The 12,437-nt window shown below is 41.4% G+C and overlaps 1 protein-coding gene across 1 annotated transcript; it reads right to left on the bottom strand.

Moving 5' to 3' along the window:
• Positions 1-6,314: 6,314 nt before the first annotated feature.
• Positions 6,315-10,256, bottom strand: LOC138204148 (uncharacterized). The gene is made up of 2 exons (XM_069159301.1): positions 10,170-10,256; positions 6,315-7,432 (listed from the first exon to the last, which is right to left on the bottom strand). The coding sequence occupies exon 2, from the start codon at positions 7,424-7,426 to the stop codon at positions 6,515-6,517; it is 912 nt and encodes a 303-aa protein (XP_069015402.1). The 5' UTR covers positions 7,427-7,432; positions 10,170-10,256; the 3' UTR covers positions 6,315-6,514.
• Positions 10,257-12,437: the final 2,181 nt, after the last annotated feature.

Genomic DNA, 12,437 nt, shown 5'->3' with positions numbered 1-12,437 from the left:
GTCCTTACCCGTCCCGACCAATATTCTACGTATTTTAGAGTGTCTGTCAAATGTTACAATTTTGTCAATTCTTACCTAAATATCTTGCAATATTTTTGTTGTTTTGAAACAGGTTTCTTTGGTCCAGATTGATTGATGTTGTTTTTTTTCTCAGCTTCAGAATGACCTGGCATAGCGCGCTCTCCTTTGTCTGTGTCTTGACCTCTTAGTACAGAGTAGCAATAAAGAGTGGACAAAAAAAGAAATCTGAAAAAGACACTCCAGATTCAGGTTGGAGATTAATCGGTTGAGTTGCAGAAAATTAATGACTTTAAAAAAAATAAATAAATCCCCAAATTCACTCGTTCCAGCTTCTGAAATGTGAATAATTGCTTGATTCTTCATGCCCGAAAACAATAAAGAGAATATCTTTATTTTATTTATTAAATTTATTATTTTTTCTAATTAATGACAGGATTATTTTCAGATGGACCACTCGAAAACTATTAAGAAGGACTGGCTTTAGCCAGCAACAATGAAATAACTTGTGGGAAAAAAACTTTTGACTTTGTATTTCATGAAAGAACTTGAATGGGAGTCTATGAAGCCGGAGGGTTTTTGGAGTCAGCCTCTAGTGGCACCCGGTGGTATTACAGTTTAAGACAAGTCTGCATTGACCTCATTTTTCCAACCCGGAAGCTATGTCCACTTTTATATACAATCTTTTAACAAAACCCAGCTGATTTGACTATTTTTGGACATTTAATACTCAACATTCAGTCATCAACAACAGATTAACTGATAACAAAAATGAAATTGGTGCACCACTAGACCAAAGCTTATTTTTAACGTTAAAGTAACTACAAACACACTTCCTGCTTCTCTGTCCCCTCTTTTAATCTCGTGTGTTCTCGGCTGGCTCTGGTGTTTGTGTGTCCAGTGCATCTATGGTCTATTTTAGAGCTTTACACTGTTTGAGAGCAAATATTTACCCAACGCCCTCCAGTTTATCAGCGCTGCCGCAATTCAGTATTTGAACTGCGGTTTCCAAAAACATCACGAAGCCGCTCTCGGGTCACCGAAGAGATGGGACCTCATGGAGGGATAAATACAACATCTAGATTTTATTGCAACCAAGAAGAAAAGACTTCCAGTAAATCACCTTTAAACCGAGCCTATTCAAATCTAATTAATATCTTTATCTTGGCTTGTTTGGACACGGAATCGCTCTGCAGCTCATATTTTCCCCTTAAACACTCAATAAAGGCTGTAAAAGAATGAGACAGGCAGAGACGGTGTTGATAGCTCAGCTACAGCCTTCCCTTTGTTTCATTTCTATTCGTGCAAACAGCTGGAAAGTGGCATGTGTGTGCCCGCCGTCAGAGCTGTTTATCAGTGACGGGAGGCAGACGAGGCGGGTTTGGGTCGCTGCCATTTGGAGGAACTTGTCTCCTTAAAGTTTGTGGAAACGGTCAGATACTTTTCGGGCCATGAAAACGAACAATAAAGCAGAACAAAATTGTATCCGTTCAAACAACAGGAGGCTTTTTATTACCCGTCGTTTTTTCCTCTTTTTCATTCGGTTGTGTTGAAGAGCAGACGACACTTTGATGTGTGAAACTCTGCAACAACATTATCCGAGAGCGTTCTTCTGTCCACAAGAACATTTTAAATGCTTTCTGATTCGTGAAAGCTGTGGCGAGTATGAGCCACAAAAAAAAAAAAAAAGTTCTTCTTAAGTGCAATATGTCGAAGTTTCACAGGTTTTTAGCACCAGATGTGAAAGCTATGCTTCCCAGTGGGACTCCTCGCTGGGACTTGACTTCCTCGTACCCTTCTCCTCGCCCCAAACGGCGCACACACACGACATATCATAAATGGCAGGCAGTGAGGTCAATGTACGTAGAAATGAGCATTTCCCAGCATGCCTTCCCCTTTAGTAACTTTTGAGAATGAGGCAACCAAATTAGAGAGGCCTTAGTGATGGGTCAAAAATAATATTTATTTTTAATAAAACATGCAGTTTTGAAACATGTCAAAGACTAATAATCTACTAAAACCATATGTGCACGAGGTGGGAAGGGGGTATACATACACCTATCACAGTTAGAGTCATCGGAAATTTAATTAAGAATTGAAACAACTTTTGTGCACAATATCCTGCCATCAGAATCGATGAAAAAGGTTTTCTTGCGCATTTCAAAAAAATTCAGAGTCAACTTTGTTGGGCCTATTTTCCCGTTTTACACACATTCTATAGGAACATAATAAGATTTAGTCACTATATCGGGAGCCAATATCGAAAAATAAAGCAGAACCTTGTGTGGCACATGGCTGAAACAGCGGTAGAGATGTGGTTGAGCCTGCATTCTCCACTCTGCGGGGGCGTCGATGCCTCACTTTGATTTACGAACTTAAAACCAATAGTCAATGGTATCTTCATAAAAACAGACTGATCGGTGCTCTCGGCTGCCTCCAAATGTTGCAGAGTTTTTCTTTTTTTCAGTTTCCCCTGCGTTTTATCATGTTTTAAAATTCAGTCGAGCACAGAAGCTTTTTTTCTGCCAACGGCTTCTTTACTGTTGAAACCTGGAAGCTGCTTAAAACATCTGTTGGTTTGACACTTTCCTAAAGGACACTTCTTTGTAAGTTGAATGAAGGACACCAGTTTCCCAGACATCACTGGAATCAGCAGTCTTGCAGTTGCAGCTCTACTTATTTATTTGTACTGCTGCCAGGAGATTGGATTTACAAAGTGCTCTATGAAGAAGTTGAAACTTCCATGTTTGAAAAGTCATTTAATCCGACCTGACAGCGTCTGAACTGTCCGATGGAGTCAGTCAAACTCATCTGGAACAAAAACGAAACATGTGCTTCAGATTATGTCCAAAGTTTGAACCCAGAAAATGACGAAGGAGACTTTGTATGCGTACAACAACAAAAAAAGAGTCCACGTTCACATGCCTTAGCTGTGTGTTGCTGGTGACTATGACGCGGTCAAACAAGATCAAGTGTGATAGTTGGTGAAAAATGGTTGTGAATCAGGAGTGACGCAAAGCAAGTGGTCCAGCATGTGGCCAAAACAATTTAATTTTGCTTTAACAATTAGATGAAAACCATATGCTTTAGAATATACTGTGCGTGTTAAGGAGTCTGTTTTGTTTTGCGGCCTGACCGTGATAATCTTTAATAGTTTAAGGACCAATGTAGCCATACAATGTTAAACTTTTATCAAACAAAGTAATGAAGTGAGTTCCTCAATAAGTCCTGCCCTGCTCCATGGAAAATACTTCTTATTTGGAGTTACTTTAAATTTTGTTTCATGGTGAATACATGTCATTTCTATGGGCTTTACCCTTCACTAAGAGAGACAAGATAAAATATGATCTGCCATTTCTTTCCTACTATTGTATGTAAAAACCCTCCTGCTATACATCCTCTTGCGTGTCATCACGCTTCTCCCCTTTTCCGTCTCCTCCTTCGGTCCCCCTCGCTTTCTGGCAGCCGACCTCTTTGCAACACAACAAGCTTTTCTCCAGATGTGTGTGTGTGTGTGTGTGTGTGTGTGTGTGTGTGTGTGTGTGTGTGTGTGTGTGTGTGTGTGTGTGTTGTGTGTGTGTGTGTGTGTGTCTCTCCTCTGACACCACAGCTGTCCACCAAGCCCCGCAGCTTATCTATGTACCGGTACGTCAGCGCGCATATTTGCGAGCGTGTCAGTCAATTAGCATCCAGTGGTAGGAAAACATAATGGTGATCAGCGTTAGAAGTTAAAAGTTCAGACTAAGCATTCCATGCCATATTATGTATCAGAGCTGAGGGACTATCGCATACTGCAGCCAAGTCCACGTGTGTGTGTGTGTTTGTGTGTGTGTGTGTGTGTGTCTGTGTGTCTGTGTGTCTATGTCTGTGTCTGTGTCTGTGTGTTGTGCTCTGTTTGCCTGCGTACGTGCCTCAAATTATCTGCTAAGCTTTGCGATTTTCAACTCCGAAAAGCTTTAAGAACAGCGGTCAGATTGTTTTCAAAGTTTAAAGGGAAAATGGCAAATTTTTTTCTTTGGCTGGCTCTACCAAACAAGCGTAAATCTAAACACAAAAATGTCACTGAAAGTAGCCAATATAGTCCATCAATAGTGCTTATTGGATCTCTCCTGTGACCGATTAGATTCTGTAACTCCTTGAAACCGACAGCCCCAACATATTGGCCAGCTGTGTGGAGCTGAGAAAGGAGCCGGTTTTGACATGGTTGGACAGTATTGTACAAACCACTTCTTGTCTTGCAACACCCAGCCAACAAGACTGAGAGTCTATCGCAATGTTCGTGGCTCTGTGAAGGTCAGCTCGTGGCTGTGGCATCCCCGCGCTCACCCAGTTCCAGACTACAATTTGGGTCCGTGTCAGTGTGCTTCATCGACGCAAAGGTCACCAAACACGGTCCAAAACAAATGTAGCGCTGGATTTCGCAGAACTTTATGGAGAACGCCATCAACCAACAGCATGTACAAATCAAAATACCGCCAAAGTCCAGCAGCGACTACTTCAGTTAGAATCGGCAAATGCCAAAATCTAATAGTAGCTTGCTGAATGTTCACAATGGCAACACAGGCGGGCTGATGTTTTGTTGACAACGATCATCATTATTAATCCACGTTCAGACAGACTTTAGCTCTGTGTGGAGAAAAAAAAAAAACGCCTTCGAATTGCTGTGAATGGGACCAGTCTGGCGGTACAGTTGCCGTGGCAACACAGAAGGCCCCACCAAAATAGCGTAGATTTATGTGGCAAAAGAGTTGAACGTACTGTACTGTCGTTCAACACGGTACTGTGTTCGCCATGAATACCTGACGGGCTCGTCCCTGGTGGATTAACGTTTGTTCATCAGTGTCGGGGAAGGCCTATTTGAAAGGGGCTGTGCGGCATTTTGGCATCTGAGAAGCCTTTAAATTCACACATCAGTCAGACTGCATTGAATTTCATTGTCTCAGCAGTAGCATGGCCCCACTATTGCAGCTTCCAAATTTCATAGCCATCTATCCAACAGTTGTTGAGACATTTGGCTTAAAACCACGATTGTGAACTCTTCGGCGTTGCTAGAGGAAGACAAGGGATTACCAAAGTCCTCTGGGGACCGTGATTGTTCATGTACATGTTCATAGCGATCCATCCATTAAATCTTTCAACTTTAAATCCTAAGTATAAATGGAATAAAGTCATTATTCGGGATACTGTGTGTTTCTAGGTTGTGCTCAAACTCCTTGTTGATTCTCTCCCACACAGAAAAGGCTGTAAGTGATAACACACACTAATATTTGTGCACACATACATTGTTTTCTCTCCCACTCGCTCCATCTGTGTTGTAGGAGTGAAAAGTGCTTTGTATTATTTTTTTTTGGAGTGTTTAGACAAACACGTGGAAACATGAGAGAGCAAACAAAAGTCCAAGTGTTTGTGCCCTGATTACACATTTTCTTGAACTGAAGGCCTGTGTGTACTCGAGCAGCCCCTTTTTCAACAAGTGGCTGAAACCGTGATGACTAAGAAGGAAAATAAAACTCTTTATTCGAAACAGCTCTTTAAAAGTTCAGCAAAGCTTTTCATTTTCAGTGAATCTGGCATTCTCCCGATTGTGTTCTGGTTTTACTTCTTTTCAGCATCGTTTCTCTGCTTGGTTAAGAACCGTGGTTCCCTCTTACTCCTGGATCTGACCTCAGTGAGTAAGTAAGTATGAAAATGGGTTGTTTCCAAGCCAGAGCACAGTTTCATCCAACGTGCTGGCTCAGTCCAGGGGATGAATGAATCACACTGCATCTACCAAGAGTTTGAGGCTGATTACAAGAAGAGCTAACCAACCAACTTCCCACTGTTAAACTTCATTATAGAGTGGTGTGATACAAATTAACTTACAACCCAGTTTAAGATTCTGTTATAGTTGTGTCAAGCCACAGTGGATTTAGTCTTTATTCTTGTTAATTCTTTTTTTTTTTTTTTAAAGAAAACCTGACAAACCAACAAACAAATGAAAAATAAAGCTACAATAACTGCCACAAATTAGTTTATGGATGGAAAACCCAAGTTCTTGTCATGTGGAGGATAACCTTACTGACCTAATGCTGAAAGTAAACAGGAACAACTCTCCTGTGCTGCCATCTAATGGACACATATGGTTATTGCTGTTGGATCCCAATCACAAAGGGTATTTATCTATCTTGGAATGAAACCATGACCTGCTCATCGTCCAGCATGTGTGCTGCCTAACAAGTACCAGACCATCTTTTTGTTGGATCAGTGGTCAGTTTTTCCAACGAATATCTAATATTCCACAATCAAACAATCTCCACAAGCTTTAATTCAACTTTATTGGGAAATATATTCTTGAAGAAGAAAAAAGATAATAAACAACTTGAGATTACAGAACAATATTATTGAAGTAAACCGTACTTCAATGGAAATATCAGACGGTGGTGGTCAGCCTGGAGGTACCGCGCGTGTGTGCGCGTATATATGCGCTGGTCATCACAAATAGGATCCCATTAAAATCCTAGACGAGCATTTTAGATTCATCAAGAGAGGAGGTGATGATGCTTTCGGCCAGTTGTTGGGCGAGGCGGTGAAGATCGCTATCGGCTGCTATCTGCTCTCTGTTTTTGGCCCTCAAGACCCAGTCCATGATATCACACGCCAGAGCCTCCGCAAAAGCCTCCATGTTGGCTCCCCACTGAGGTCGTCCTTCTAAACCGCCTCCTGCCAAATCATCCGTGGACAGCGAATGCATCAGATACTCCATTAATTCCACCCGAGGGTCATTGATGGGGCCGCCTGAGTTGTCCTCTCTGTCCTTTGGAGTTGGCGGCGGAGGTGAGGGCAGGAAAACCTTTGCCAAACCTCCTTTCAGCTTTCGGGTAAAGCTTTGTCGGCTCTTCTCGAGTTCAGGGAGGAGAGGGGTGGTCGGAGGGGCGTCGGGGTAGTCGAGGGATCCCACGACGGGAAGGCCTGACTGGGATAGAGGCGGGTAGTAGGGCCGGGTGTCTCTGGAAGTCTGGAGCTCTCCACCTGGATCCATCTCTGTGTCCGTGTCCAACAAGTCTTTTTCTTTTCCTGATTTATCAACAAAAGACGGGTTTTCAACCATTTCATGATCCATTTTTACCCCGGCGGATCTTGAAGTCTGATCCTCAACGTTTCGACCTCGACGCACTTCCCTCAGGGCAATCTCAATCACTGCTGACGCCAACTTTTCCGCTAACATCTCCCGGTCTTGATTTAAAGCGGGCATCCCGGGTTCTACCATTTCCATTTGGCTCATAAACAACTGAATTATGTTCTCTGCCATGTTTTGAGAAAACTCCTCAACAGCCTCAATGTTTAGGGAGCTTCTCTTGAGGCTGTTAGCAGTGCCAAAGTCTTCTGGAGTGGGCTCTGGCACCCCTGAATCTGCGCTTACTGTCTGCATTGGATCCTGTTAGAACAAAACCAATAATCTTGGTATGAGTGACAGAAATATTGTACTTTGGCAGCATGATTTGCAGAGAGAATACATTGAAAGCAAACGTAGAGGAGCGCCCAAACGGTTTGAACCCCTGCCTCGTTCGTGTAAAAAGTTCCTTTTTTTGTTTTTATTTGATTATTGCATGCCAGAATGTTCAGTTGAAGCAAGCAGGACATAAATATTCTTCTTAAATGGTGCATAAATTCCCCTTCAGTTTCAACGCTACAAATATTTCTACATCCCTTGCTTGTTTGAGATTAGAGAAGAAATAGATAAACTACAATTTGAATGAGTGCTGTAAGGATTAAAAACAATAAACGCAAGGTTGTACTCAGGAGAAAAGAATAGAGAGGCAGAACAGAACAGAAAGCCCCCGGTCTCACATGGAAAGTAAAGATTGAGGCCTCACCACACACACCAACCACAACCTGTCACAATATGAGCTGTCAGCCAACCAGGATATGATGAGCAGGAAGCTCAGTCTGGTATTTGATTAGCACAAAAAACCTCTGCTGGCCTCAAAAGCAGCAACCAATTGCTTCTAAAAAAAACTCAGAGATTGTAGTTAATTCAGAAGGACTTTAGTTTGATAAATTTAATTTTAAGTTGGCAAAACAGAAATGGAGCAAAGCAAATGTTACGTAAAAGGTTCATCGTGGAGACATCAGAATCCATTTCAGTACAAAAGGAAAATAGCTTTGGACAGACACATGGGTGTTTAAACAGGAGTATCGGTTTTCACGGTGTTCGGTGAAACTCGGAGCCCCCAAGTGTGTTAACCCAAACAGTTTATTAATATGAAATAACATGGAAATTCATGCCGCTATCGTCATTCACCAGGGTCTGTCATAACTGTGACAGACCCTGGTGAGTGACGATAGCGGCATGAATTTCCATGACTTAGTAGTCAGGATCAACAGTGTTTTGTTCGAAGATCGTTGAAAACCGTGTCAAACCAAGAATGTTCTTTTCCCCTAAGATTAAAGGCATAGTTCAACATTTTGGGAAACTTGCACTGTTTTCTCGTGGAGAGTTAGACATGAATGTCAATATCTCTCTCTTATCTGTCCATATGATCGCAGCCCATTAATACAGCTTTGCAAAAAGACTGGAAATGCATATCCTGGCTCTGTGAAAAAGTATAACATCTGTACACAGCAGCACCTCTAAAGCTTACAAATTACCTTTATGTCTTCATACTGAAATAACTGAAGAGTTAAAATCACATTGTTTTAATGATGTGATTGATGATGTGCTGGACTGGTTTAGCTTTAAAAACATGTGGCATTTATTTACTCATCTAGCTTTTGGCACATATAAATATTTCCCAAAATAATAAACGACCCTCTGGGTTTTTAAAAAAAATAACTGAAAGATCGTGCATAAGAAAAGGTTTCCGTTGAAAGGTTCGAGGGGAAAAGGTAAACACACAAGAGCCGAGCAGAAGTTGTCTAATTTAGCTATAGTTGTCTAATTTTGGCCATAGTTTAGCCAGCACTCAAACGACATATATGCAAATATCTACTTGTAACCATACATTGCTAATTGCTAATTAGGTTTTATTTTAAGCTGTTTTTTTTTTTACTTAGAACAACAATTTTAAATCAAACTTGGCACCATTCACAACTTCCTTATCATCTTTGGTCCGACAAACAGCTACTGTGCTGTCGTCTAAGTGTTTCTGAATCTGGCTGTGAATTTCACTATTAGCCGATTATGGCTATGTAGGTTTGGACTATTTCATTTTTAGCTTGAAAAGAGCAATTTGATGGCTGGGCGACATAAATCATTTTCTCAGATGTTGCTAACTCTGTGTGGTTAACGTGCTGTCTTGGACGCACAGAGTTCGCGAACGACGCCGCGAGCATCGTCGCGAACCTCTCCCAAAATAATATTAGTCCCTTGAGGTGCATGTCACAAACTGATCTTGCCGTTAGTCATTCGGTCGACCGCATCCTGAGCTCAAGATGGACAGAGACGAGGACGACGAACGGGGAATGAGGTGCAGATGTGGAACAAATTACAGCTAAAACCAAGAATGTTTTCTCCAGGCAAAAAGACTTGGACATGCTGATGGGCAGAGGAAGCTTTTTGAGCCGAGGATGCTTCCTCGCCACTTTCCCGGATCTTCCCGCGCAGTCAAAACTGAAGCGCGTTGATCACGAAGGCAGTTGCGCCTTTAGTCACACTTACTCTAACACACGCAGTCTCTGTATTAGTATTGGCGTGGGAAAGTCAGCGCGTTGCAAAATGTTGAAGGAAATGCCTCATTTAATGAAACTATTTCTTTCATGCTCATTTTCAGTGTGAACAACAACAGCAAAAAATCTCTGCAAGGGACTATTGAAGGTATCAGAATCTGCTTTTGCTGACAGATACCAAAAATATGTACTTTACTTCGGTTCTCTATGTCGTTAGAAATTGGTCACGGCTCACGGAAATTGGACAGATGAGAGATTTACAAGAGCAGTTAAAAAATATGATCAAGATTCCCTGACCAAAAAGAAGCAAATAAACCTGCTGTGGACGATTTACGACGTACGGCAGATTAAAAGGGGCGACTGATTTATACACAGAGGCAGAAGGAGTCTCAAGGGCCGGTTGGATAACGCGACAGCCAGAAGTTACGTAAACGTACTGCAAAATATGAAGACAAGATAGAGGAAACATGAGGCAGCTTGAACGGCCAGCGTGTTGACCGACTTACCGGTTTAGTAGCAGGGTGACAGTTCGCGTCTTAGTGCCTCCAGTGCAAATGAGTTTACACAGAAATGGTGTTACAAGTTGTACTCACTTCCTGTGTGTGTGTGTGTGTGTGTGTCATGCAAAACTCTACCTTCCTGACAGCATGAGGAAATGACACATCGTGCGTACCTATGCATCAGGCTTACATGAAATGTTCCTCAGCCAAAGAGTACTTGTAAAACACAGTTGAAGAAGTAGAGGTCATTAGGAGTGGAAAACAATTTATTGAAATAATTACAGTTTGACTTGTATATTTTGGCGGTTAGGCTCTGACGATGAGAAGTCGCTTCGCGGAGCGATGTCACAGATGGATGTACTAGATGGAACAGGACCCCCTGGAGCCTGTAGACGCTGGAGCTGGTGGAGTATGCCGATTTAAACAAAAATAATTGGTGTTTATGTAGCGCCAAATCACAACATAAAACATCTCAGCGCACTCTGGGAAATAACAAATCCACATGAGCAACACTCACCGTTCATTCCACCTCTGGAGAATTCACCAGGTCCCACAATCTGATCGGTTTTGAGTCACATTTCTGCGAGATATTACCTCCCTGACCCTGAATGCACCACCCTAACCCCACCCAATCGGGTTCTCTCCGCAGCTTCAACCAAATCCTGAGAGTTATGAAACCATTCCTCCCAGCTCTATTGGAGACGCAGGCAATCTCGAAGAAACTGCTCTCATGCAAAGGCTTTTTTGTCTTGGATGAGAACAACAGGAAGGGGATGGTGAAATAAAAGTTGTGAGATGATATCTCTCCGAGGACTTCACTAGATGTCAGATTGCTTTCCGTCGAACTGCCAGCCTCCAAGCTGCTTTCGAGTGTTGTTGTTGTTTTTTTGTTTTTTTTTGCTGAACGTGGTTGTTTGCGTGACACGCAATCGGAACGAAACAAAACGAGGGATGGTTTGTTGGTTTTGGAGGTCAGTGATACTGTGTCCAGATGAAGCAGTTTTAGAGGGTGTAGTCAGAGGTGACATCGCTCCGGTTCACAGGACTGAAGAGGATTCAAATGAATTTGTCTATTTTGTTCTCTTAACATGAAGAGACTTGGGGCCTCAGTTCCCATCATTCAGACAAGAAACTCCTGGCCCCTGTGGTGGACGTTCGCTGCCAGCTTGTTTCATCCTGAGCCTGCATGTACGTGATGCACAATTTAATGACCCTCTATTATCCAAACGGTTACTGCAGCAACTCTCTGTTTTGAGCCCCAATAGTCCCAGTGTGCTCTTTCCCCCTTCAATTCAGGAAATACTTATCTCTGTGCCAGTGAGCTCATAGCTTAACACTATCATCTCATTTTAAGGGCCACTTCAGTCATGCGTGACTGCCTAAAGAAAAATCTGACGCGTGCCAGGACTGCAAATCAGCGACAGTATTCCCCATCATCTTTTATTTACCATCTAACAGTGAGCAGCCAAAAACTGTTATTGTTGCACAGCCAGTAATAATCAAACGTAGAATATACTGGGTTGGTTTTTTTTTTTTCCTGGAACTCATATTTGTTTCTGAATACATGAAGGTTCATTAAGGGGTTCTTGTGACTGTCTTGCAACAAATTTGGACAAAAATAGTTATAATAAAATAAAACGTCTGTGTTTTTGCAATGCAATCAACGTCAACTAACAAAATACAAAATATGAAAGAAATTCAAGATTTGAATCGAAATATTGAGCCATGTCATATCTAAAAAAAAAACCTAAATCCAGATAAAATAAAAGCATGAATTGACCTATAAACCAAATCTACCTAAAAGTGCAAACCATTTCTGCTCTTGTAAAACTGATTCAATGCTGTAATACTAAGCATGATCTATTTTAGGTCTATTTAGATCCTAAAAAAACATTTTGTGACTTATATTTATTCAATATGACTATAGCAATTTTGTGGCTTAATTGTAACTTTTTTTTTCATGTGTATCTTCAAACATAAAAGATGTAACTATGCTCTGTAAATAAATGCATACATATGTCCTGTTTAAAAAGAAGCTATGTACAGCAAAATGTTTGTCCTACGATCTTTTACATAATAAATAAATATTATGTAGGTTTGCTACACTATAGATGCGGGAAATATGCATATATAATATCTTTTTTTTTTTTAAAAAGGTAAACAAATAGGCTATATTAGTATGCATGGAAAAAATGTGAATGAAACAAGAGCGTCAGTTGAAAAAGCATGTCTGTGTGATTGATCATGTGCATAACTATAAAATCTCTGTCACGT

Source organism: Embiotoca jacksoni, unplaced genomic scaffold (assembly GCF_022577435.1).
Source record: "Embiotoca jacksoni isolate LCO1_2020_lvr unplaced genomic scaffold, fEmbJac1.0.p SCAF_24, whole genome shotgun sequence".
Lineage (NCBI taxonomy): Eukaryota > Metazoa > Chordata > Actinopteri > Embiotocidae > Embiotoca > Embiotoca jacksoni.
This window is presented reverse-complemented; position numbering and strand designations above follow the sequence as displayed.

Bases quoted from the DNA above. Each gene is read 5' to 3' on its own strand.
- LOC138204148 (XM_069159301.1), bottom strand. From the start codon at position 7,426: ATGCAGACAGTAAGCGCAGATTCAGGGGTGCCAGAGCCCACTCCAGAA.